Here is an 11,290-nt window from a genome sequence, read left to right as displayed (position 1 = left end):
TAATGATATGGTGGTAGCAAAGAATATTAAAAACAACTAAAATTGGGGACGCTATGATTACCCATGGTACAAAATACCACGGAGAGTGACACCTAAGGCCTTATGTTCCACCGGGAAACCATAAGGACTACAATTAACTATCATATTGTTGCATTTGTATTGTATCACTAAAGAGCAGAGGCGTAGCGAGGGCGGGGCGGGGGGTGGGGTCCGGCAACCGGGTGACACCATTTAGAGAGGTGACACCAGGGAAAAAAAAATTGCCAAATTTTTTTAAGTAGGCCTACAAATTTAGTTATATATATATATATATATATATATATATATATATATATATATATATATATATATATATATATATATATATATATATATATATATTTATATATATATATATATATATATATATATATATATATATATATATATATATATATTTTTTTTTTTTTTTTGGGGGGGGGGGGGGGTGACACTACGAAGTGCCGCACCGGGTGACACCCGACCTAGCGACGCCACTGCTAAAGAGTCTTCTGTTCCTCTCTGAAATTGTAAAACTATTTGCTTTCTTTCACAGCCATGGCAGCAGCCCATAGCGTGTGTGTCTTGTTCAAAGTTTGTCACACAGCAAGACCCCTCGGCTAGCGACACGCTACTCAGGACATTATCGAGACGTCCAAGAAAACATGGCGGGGACATGTGCTGCGCGTTTAACGACTCTCAGATGTCAGCTCTCATGGCACTGGTGAGGCGCGTGAGGTTAAATAGAACGAAAAGTGTGATGACGATAATTTAGACGGTTTTTTAATCAGATTAAATATTCCTTATCTTCTTCGATCGTACTTGTAAAATTTAAGGGCATTTCCTGTATTATAATTAAGTATATGCATACTAATAGTAGTAGTACTATTCTACATTGTATACGCCGTATAGGCCGTTGATTCCGATTCAGACTGCTTTTCTTGTCGGATTTACTTCCATAGCCTTTATTTAACCAAGAACAAACTGCAAGGCAGAAGTTGTTTGTTTTGGAGTTGTCTCGCATAGATGGGTTACTGTCGCTAGCTAACAAGTTTCATCTGTCCAGGGGTTCGAACTCAGGACTGTTGGAGATAGCAGTCATACGATCCCCCGCCGCCCCGATAATTAATATAAATTATAAACTTAGATTTTAGAAACGGGTATATTCAGATTTTATGCTAATGAAGCTAGTTTAACATGACGTATAGGCCACTGTATTGAATATTTAAATATATTTACGATCTGATTTATTGTTTCCGACCTTTTGAAATCCTTTTTTTTTTGTTTTAGAGCATGCGTCGTAACAACACCCTGGAAGGTAAGAAAATTGAATGAATAAGGCACGTCTAAATAGGACATCACTTCTTTGTCTGGTGTGTGACACCATATACTAGGCGAAGATCAATTTTTTTTGTTCCAACTTCTCATTCACTGACACGTGTGTTCCCTTTAAGACACGTACTGAACCAAAGACCTCAACATATCTGGTTGTCTTTCAGCTCCCCTACCCGAGTTCAATGTGAGCAAATTTCAATTCAGCCCAGTCTCCGCCCACAGAGCTCTATGCCCACCAATCAATGCCTTTCTTACAGAGCCCAATGAAAACAGAGGTAACATATGTTTGAATGTCTGCTATATTTTTATTAATTTTGTTTTTACTCATAGATGTTTAGCTAACATAAAATTATTTTCAAAATACATATATATTTAAATAATGAAATAAAATAAACAGTTTCTTGGCATTTTTCTAGAGTGTAAAATGTTAAATAAAAGAGTTTATATTTAAAAAAAAAAAATTTTTTATATATAGTTGACTCCGATCTTCAACCTTCGATTGCCTTTTGTCCCACCAAGAACAAACTACAAGGCAACAGTTGTTTGATTTTAGAGTGGTCGAACTCGAGACATTTCGGTTTAGCAACCCCGACACTCGGTTATTATTGTCGAAATTTTATTTTTTTCAATTGTTGTTTAAAACAAAACAAAATTAACATCTTCTACTTGTTCTATAGCCCCACAGTTCGAGAGCGGTAAAAACATTGTGGTCAGGTTTGAACACGCCAACTGCATCCCCTCCCCCCAGACCGAGCATGTGAGGGGGGTGGAGGTATTGACCTACGGGCTACGTATACAACAGCCAGGGATGTACTACGTCTACAGTAACATCCGCTTCCGGCCAGAGTCCAATCAACCATGCAAAGAGTTCAAGTTTCAGGTCAGTATTTTATAAACATACGAGCTGACCCGCGACGTAGCATACGCCGCTGTTTAGTTGTTCTATATTTTTCATATTTTGATAATTCGACACTACCAATGCTGCGACTGAAAATATTTTGCTTTAAAACACTGTCAGTAGCTAGTGAAGGACGATTATCCTCACCCTCACTTTCCACTCCTCTCCCCCCCCCCCCTCCCCAGTGAAAGCAGCCATCCATGACGACAAATTTACAGACGACAATGAAAAAATCAAGCAGAACGTGTTATTACCTCCCTTTAGTATCAAATAGTTTAAAAACTAAATTATCTGCCCATAATAGCCGTAACTAATTCGACCCGATATTAAACAGCTCACCAGACTGGTGGGAGTGGGGGTGGCGGGTGGTAGCGATATGGTTTGTTGAGCTTACGTCTTTGTGTCTCGTATGATCCCCATGAAGAGAATTATATATATATATATATATATATATATATATATATATATATATATATATATATATATATATATATATATATATATATATATATATATATATATATATATATATATATATATATATATATATATATATATATATATATATATAGTTCTGCCTATGTAGGCTGGGCTTGTAACAAACCAAAGAGGCGATTTTCATCATCTTTCTTCCGATCGCCAGTGTTATCTTCTTTTATCGTTTATGCCCAAGACCCATCACACAGAACAAGCGTACTCAGCGTTATATCCTGCCGTCTTAGTTTCCCTAACGTGAGTTAGGCACCCAATAGAGCTGGGTGGACTTGTGGACGCCCTCAAAGACAGACCCGTGCCCTCGATCCGAACTCGAGACTTTTCGCTTTCCAGTCATGAGCTCTATGATCCGACCACCGAGTCGGATTCGTTTCTCCAAAAACCATCAGATCAAGCCAGACCCAACCCCAACCTAAAAAGAGCAAATAATTCATAATCTCTATCCCTAAAAAATGTTTAAATGAACACGTTGCAGCGTGTCTTTTTTTAATGAAACGCAAATTGCATATGTACATGTTAAAACCACCTCTATTTACACCTGAAGCTTAGAGTCACGAAAGTATGCACTTTCTTCCAATTTTTCTTTCTACTCCAATTAATTGGGTGATGTGTTTTATGGACGATACGCAGAATATAAAATTAATAAATGCTGCATAAATAAAGATTCAATATATATATATATATATATATATATATATATATATATATATATATATATATATATATATATATATATATATATATATGTGTGTATATATATATATATATATATATATATATATATATATATATATATATATATATATATATATATATATATATATATAAGGCTACAGTCTATTTTAACAACAATGCTATCATGATTGACACATCCAACTAAACCAGACCTGGGGACATTACGTCCACAAGACAAGGGTCAATGACCCAGCACACACTGGACGCCTGCTGCAGACAACCTACACCTGCTGTGACGAATGTGCCGCACAGGACGAGACCAGTTACTTAGGTGAGATTCACATCCATAGGCGGCTTCAGCACATTGCTTGATGAGGGGAGAGGGCAGCTAAGGATCACACACTATTTAGCCCACTATGTATATATATATATATATATATATATATATATATATATATATATATATATATATATTGATTTATTTATATATATATATATATATATATATATATATATATATATATATATATATATATATATATATATGTATGTATATATATTTAAAATGGGTATATATATATATATATATATATATATATATATATATATATATATATATATATATATATATATATCCACACCGCCATTGCTGCATCATTCAATCATTTACAAGGCAGTGTTGATTTAATACATCGACTATTATCTAATTAACTCAACATGTTTATATGAGAAACGATGAATTTGTTATTCGTATTCTTTTAAATTTTTAATGTTAACATAATATCTATAAAATAATATACTATACGAGCCGGCCCGCGGCATAACATACGCCGCTATTTAGTTGTTTCTAATTTTCAATAATTCATAATTTGTGAATTCGGCAGTACCAACGCTGACACTGAAAATATTTCTTTAAAACACTATAAGTAGCTCGTTAAGGACCATAACCCCCCCCTTCCCCCCCCCCCCTACCTTTAAAATCGTTGGCTCTGCTTGTAAACATTTAGAGTGAACACAGCTCACTAAAACCATGTAGGGGTGGGGAGGTAGGGAGAGCGTTTGCAGCTTGTTTTCTAACGGCTCCCAGAAGAGAATTATATATATAGATTATAATATTATATTATTATAAAAATTATATTATTGTAGTGATATTTATAATATCCCGTGTGTTTTAAAAAATACGCTTGCACAAATTTATTAAAAAAAAAACTATTAAAAAAAAATAAAAACGATGTCTCTATTATGGATCCGTCTGTCTTCAGGTGGCGTGTTTCACTTCCTGGATGGTGACGTCATCAGCATCCACGTCTCTGGTCACGGTCTGGTCAGCTATGAAAACAAAACCAGCTTTGCCGGGTTGTTGATGCTGGGGTCTCCAGACTCAACGGCTGACTGAACCTGGTGTAGAGGAGAGTCAGAGAGGATGGGAGAGGATGGGAGAGGATGGGTGGATGGAAGAGGGTGAGAGGAGGATGGGAGGATGAGACGGGGTGCGAGGGAGGTAGGGGGAGAGAGGGTGGTAGAGGGTGAGAAAGGGTGGAAGAGGGTGAGAGAGGGTTAGTGAGGGTGAGACCGGGTGAGAGAGGGTGGTAGAGGGGGAGAGGTGGGGGAGAGAATGAGAGAGGGTGGGAGATTGAGGATAGTAAAAATTAGTTAAGGATGGAAAAGAATGAGAGGATGAGAGAAGTTGAAAGGTGATGAGCTATCGCTTGGCTGTGAACATTTTTTTAGCCGGCTCTGTTGCAATAGTAAATTGTTGAAGCTGGTGAACCTCTAGTCCGTTTTCCTTCTGTACTAGAGGCTAAAGAAGTATCCTTTACTATACCATTCAAGTAAGCACTGTAATGAGTTCATTGTTAGACCAGCATTTCACAAAACTAGTGCGTAAACGTATTTTTTAAGAATTGTCGCACCTGTTCTTGACAGAATAATTGTTTGTAATATCAGGAAACACCTGGTAATAATTATTGGATCTTTGGTGATCACAGTGTTGAAAAGAATAGCATTTGGCATTGGGTGTTTTTTTTTTATTTATATGTTATTGGGATCTACGCACCATTTCGCCAAATATCATATGTGTTACATACGTTTAGCTGTCTTTTGTTACTGTTTTTTTAATCCCAGACAAAAATACAATAATTATTCCAAACGTTATTAATTTATTTTAATTATTTTTACTTTTACACATACTTTTTTATCTAAATTGTTGCCTAAATTTTTAAACAAATGAAACGTGTGTAATGAAATTGACAAAAAAAATGCTTTACAGCAATGCAAATACTTGTTATGACTACGTTTAATTTAGCAACGGTGTTTTTGAACAATTAAATAATATTTAAAATATAGAACACATATGCAACGTATAAAATAATCAATAAGAACAACATATCATAATAAAGTTGACTCATTTTGTGCCATTCACTCTTTTGAATAGCGTATTATTAAAAAAGCCACTTATTTCTGTATTTTGTATTAACAAAGGTTACTGATACTGCCAAAAGAAAAAATATATATAATAAATTGAATTTTTAGGAATAATAGTTGAGACAGAAATGTGAATCTATAAAAGTAGCATACGCTTTAGGAGCTTTAAAGAAAATACCATGTTATTTAAGTTGAAAAATAAAATAAAAAGGTTGTATCATAAGCAGAGGCGTAGCGAGGGGGGGGGGGGGGGGCTAGGGGTCGAACCGCTCCGAGTGACACCATTAAGGGGGGGGGTGGTGACACCAAGGCAAAATATAGCAAAATATATAGAGAAAAATGATAATTCCAATTAATTAAGTGATTAATTCGAGTGTTAAATAGTCTTTTAAGAGGTGCAAATCGAAAGTTTGAAGAGATTGCAAATCCAAACTTGAAAGTTTGTCCCCGCAAAGGGTCGCTACGCCTCTGGGGTGTGACACCATTAAGTGCCGCACCGGGTGACACCCGACCTCGCTATATATATATATAAGGTAAAAAAAAATTAATTAAGACAAACGTTTCAACTCTTGTAGCAGTATAGTATTAACATAGCTAATTTATGTAAATTTTTCAAACGGTGAGTATACTTGCTCTTTAATAACATGCAAATGTATTAGTATTTCACTCTGAGTGATTAACAAAATAAGTTCAGGAGGGAGTTATCGTTAGACAAACGGTGTAATACAATAAAATAACATCAACATAGTATTAAACAATCTTTATTCATACGCAGTTATTTGATCGATCATGATCGAAGTATGTCTACACAGTAACCATAATACTAACAATGCTAAGTCAAATATTATTTTATGGCTTACTCCCCTTTTTAAAATGTTTTACTTTATTAAGCTACGTTTCTTTTTTCGCGACTGGATACATTTATCAAGTAGAATAACTCTTACACTGCCTTACATAGTTTCAATTATTGGACTACTTCCCTTTATTTTTCCTCATCTACACAGAAAAAACAAGTACTGACGTTTTACTCCACCTGAGTCAGAAAACAACCAAGTATTGCAATATTGTCTGTATGTTTGTCTGAATGCTTGTCTGTCTATTCGTTTCTGTATGTTAACAAGACAGCTAGAGTTTCGCATATTATATAGTTAGGTTTACTAAATTGCATGAGTCAGTATTGAGTTATTACGTCGTTTTCTAACAATTAGTAAAGGTGGTCAGGGCGGTCGAGTCGGTGAAGCTCACGGTTGTTGAACCGGTAAGTCCCGAGTTTGAACCCCTGCACAACTGGAGACAGCCATTCTTCTAAAATCAAACAACTGCTGCTTTTTGGGAAAGGCTATGTAAGCAAATCCACACAAAAAAGCAGACCAAAATGGTACATAACCAGTTGACACGTATTGTCTTGGAGGAAATCCCATCCAACACTAAAATTAAGAACGGAGCAGGTAACCGCAAGTGGTCGGCCATTTTTATTCTATTTTTGTTTTTCCACAAACGTTCAGAATTTCAGAATTTGACATCATCTGGCAGCCCGTTCAGTGAACTTTTTGAATCTACGTGTTTTTCCCAGAAACGATCGGTTTGTCATTAACTAATCTGCGATTCATATAGCCGATTTCTACTAGAAATACCATCCCAGCCTTTACACGAAAAAGAGTATAGGAAAGCTCACAGCCGCTTTATTAATAGTCAGTGTAATCAAATAAAATGATGTCAAAATTATTATACACTTTTTGTTCAGCATATTTGATTGATTTACAAAGTAACCACAACTCTTATAATGCAATGTCATTTACTATTATTTAATAAACTCCCCTTTTTACGTTATTTAGTAACGTTTGTTTTGCTGCGACTTGACCCATTCTAGCAACAATAACTCTTAACAAGCCTTACATCTTTTTAATTATTTGATCACCGCCCCTGTTTTATTGTAACGAGTATATTAGTAGTAGCAGTGCTAACCGGGTAGGTCTATAGTCTGTGAGTATTTGAAAGATAGATTGTAGGGACAGAGTACAGGATGATTAGATACTACAGAATATACTTCATTGATGGGGTTAAAATCGATAAGGGGGGAAATGGGATGTGCAGTTCATGGGTGTCTAAGTGGGTAGATGATGTGAGTGTGTGGGTTAGTTGCCAGTGTGGATGTGTAGGTGTTTGAGTGTGTAGGTGTATGAATGTGTAAGTGTATGGGTGTGTAGATGTGTGAATGGATGGGTGTGTTGGTGTTTGAGTGTGTAGGTGTTAGGTGTTTTGAATGTGTGGGTATGTAGGTGTATTATTGTGTACAAACTGCATGTTGGTGTGCTGTTAGTGTGTTTGCATTCTGTGTGGCTGTGTTGTGTGTGGTTGCGTTGTGGTATTTAGTCCAAACACTGCATTTTGTCGTTTACGCCTCATCACTTATTCTTAACGTGATAACGTTTCAACTGTATGTCTCAACCCTCTGGCATTATATTAAAAACCTAAGTCTAACACAGAGCACGTAGTCGTATTGGAAGCTCAGCGTGGTAGGAAAAGTACGCGTCGTCTGTATCTGGTTGTAATGTATTCTAAGCAGTGGCGTCACTAGGTCGGGTGTCAACTGCTGTAGTTATTGAGGGTGTCACCCCACCCCCTTTAAAAGTTCTGCATTTTCGGGGTTGGTATCACCCGCCTACGGCTACTATTTTATTATTTTAACGGAATACAACATTGTTTAGATATTACATTTTTCCATTTTTTAAATTATGGTGTGTAACAGTTAAATGTAGATGAATGTATGTTTCGAGTATGTATCTTAAAAAGGCGATATGAATATAAAAATATAGGATGGGTGAGTGGATGCGCTAAGGAAAGGAAGCAGAGAGAAGTAGATAGAGCGCGAGGAGATGACGAAACGGAAAGTCGTGGTTCTAGTAGTGTAGCTGCTATATATCTGATATCAATAAAAGACTGTAAAATCACCAATAATGTGGTTTGTATTTGCCTTTAGTTCGTGCCATGAACCCAGTCATACAAAAGGGCTGTGACATGGTGTCACTCCCTGAATGATGCCACCCAGTGCGGTCCGAAACACCCCGCCTTGTGACGCCACTGGTTCTAAGTCTACAGTTGGTACAGACACCTTTATCCACCCTGCATCGAGCGTCAGTTCCACAACAGGAAGTGGTTGGACGCTGGGACGTTGTACTAACGCCACCCAGAGGCGTAGCGAGGGGGGGGGGGCGGGGGGTGCGGACCTCACCGGGTGACACCAATGCAAAAATAGCAAAATATATAGAGGGGGGTGTGCAAACCGAAATTTAAGGGGAGGGGGGGGGGTGCAAATCGAAAATGTGTCCCCGAAAAGGGTCGCTACGCCTCTGGGGGGGGGGGGGGGTGACACCATTAAGTGCCGCACCGGGTGACACCCGACCTCGCTACGCCACTGACGCCACCGTCGTCCTCCACCAAGGCCTTGATGATGTGATTAGTGCTCGACTGCTGACTCAGAAGTCACGAGTTCGGATCCCTAGATGGAGTCTTTAGGACGTCCCTGAGGCTACCAAACTCTAATGGGTACCTGACACACGTCATGGAAAGTGAACGCGATTGGGGTGTAGTACTGACCACACTACGCTGTCACATTCCGAGGTCACAGAAACAGATAAACTCTTCCTCACGAACACCATGGACCGCCAGGTTCGAATGGGTATCATTTTATTTTACTAGTTTGCCTAGTGGTGCTACATATTGGTTAGATTAATTGCGAGGTACCAAGTATAACTCTTGTTAAGTCTCATGGGTATAATCAATCAACAAATATTTAAGTTAATTAAGCGAGTGACATTTTTTTTTCTTTTCCCCCAATACAGTGATAACCTCGACATACGAGATTTTTGAGACACGAGCAGCATTGTCTGAGATTTTTGCTTTGTGTTACGAGCAAAATTTAAGATAAGAGGAACCAGGTTTCAGTTTTCATGGAAAAAAAAACACCCCGAAAAATGAGCAACTGATCGTGCAGCTCAAATCGTTTGATCTCCAAAGAATATACTTTTAATTAAAAAAAATGGTTTTCTTTACTTTCTGCTTTATGTTTTTATACAACACTTATTATTTATAAATACATTTTTCTTATTAAAACTATGTTGGCATTTTGAGGTCTGAGACGAGATATTGACATTTTATACAAATTCATTGGAGAAAATTATCGCATCTCGAGGTAGCACTGTATTTGTAGGGATTTTTAAACTGCAATTCGACGCTCGTGAACCAAAAAAATAAAGCGAGTTACGCGTATTTATGTATAGAACCGTGTAGCCCTCGGAGTCACGCTAATATTTTCTTTTCACAACGAGGGGTACTTTGTTGTCTGCGTCAACGTGTAAAGGCTGTACATAAATCTTGGAACTTTGAAGTTAATTAAGTGACAACTCCCACCCCCGCCCCCTGCTTACACAGAGACCGCATGCACAACACTGAGGTACAGGTACAGGTACTCTCATAAACCATGGCACACGTCTTCGTCACGTGATCGAGCCTGTCGCAGGTTTGTCACCTGGATTTCGTGACGTCATCGCCCACCACCCAGACACCACTGCGATACCTTGATATCCGGAGCCAAAGCCGCTGGTCAGTGCTAGAACTATTCTCTTTTGTCTGGTGCCCCGAGAGATAACTGTGGAAGTCTGCAGAACCAAGGAACAGGGCAAATAGTGATATACATATACAAATGACTTACATTGGAATATATTTTCTTGGGATATAACCTGCACCGACTTGTGTGTGGATAATTTGACAGTGGATGAACTAGCGTTGGCAACATTAGACAATGATAAGTGGACTATTTTACTGAGATAGAATTAGCAATGGCTGACAGACGAGGGAGTAGATTTACATCCAAGCAGAGATAGACTTTAAACTAGATTTTAACCATTACGCGAAAAAAACCATCTAAAAAGCAATTGGATCATTCCCAATCTAAATTCCAGGTTTAGGTAAGTTAATGTTTTCTAATGTTGCCTATGTATACATACATATATTCAGATTCACTTTTGCAGCATGTTTATAAATATATATATATATATATATATATATATATATATATATATATATATACATATATATATATATATATACATATATATATATATATATATATATATATATATATATATATATATATATATATATATATATATATATATATATATATATATATATATATATATATATGGAAAGGAGAGGCGGAAGAGCATTGTGCTGTCCACACTATCTCTTCATATATCGAATTCACTGAAAAGGTGAACTCTACTTCAACTGCCTCGTTGACTATAAGGTTCAAACAGGTACTTTTATATATATATATATATATATATATATATATATATATATATATATATATATATATATATATATATATATATATATATATATGCAGAAAATTACAAAATCATGGCATTCTATAAATTTGCT

General features: G+C 36.8%; 1 protein-coding gene across 1 annotated transcript; it reads left to right on the top strand.

Annotated features, from left to right (window-relative positions):
- Positions 1-578: 578 nt before the first annotated feature.
- LOC131948775 (uncharacterized) lies at positions 579-4,899 on the top strand. Its single transcript, XM_059310457.1, has 6 exons — positions 579-742; positions 1,309-1,336; positions 1,518-1,628; positions 2,031-2,233; positions 3,632-3,752; positions 4,684-4,899. The coding sequence occupies exons 1-6, from the start codon at positions 695-697 to the stop codon at positions 4,815-4,817; spliced, it is 645 nt and encodes a 214-aa protein (XP_059166440.1). The 5' UTR covers positions 579-694; the 3' UTR covers positions 4,818-4,899.
- The last annotated feature ends 6,391 nt before the right edge of the window (positions 4,900-11,290 follow it).

This window comes from Physella acuta, unplaced genomic scaffold, assembly GCF_028476545.2.
Source record: "Physella acuta isolate Inbredline_101_S28 unplaced genomic scaffold, ASM2847654v3 ptg000659l, whole genome shotgun sequence".
NCBI lineage: Eukaryota > Metazoa > Mollusca > Gastropoda > Physidae > Physella > Physella acuta.
Note: the sequence above shows the minus strand (reverse complement) of the source record. Positions and strands in the feature narration are given on the sequence as shown.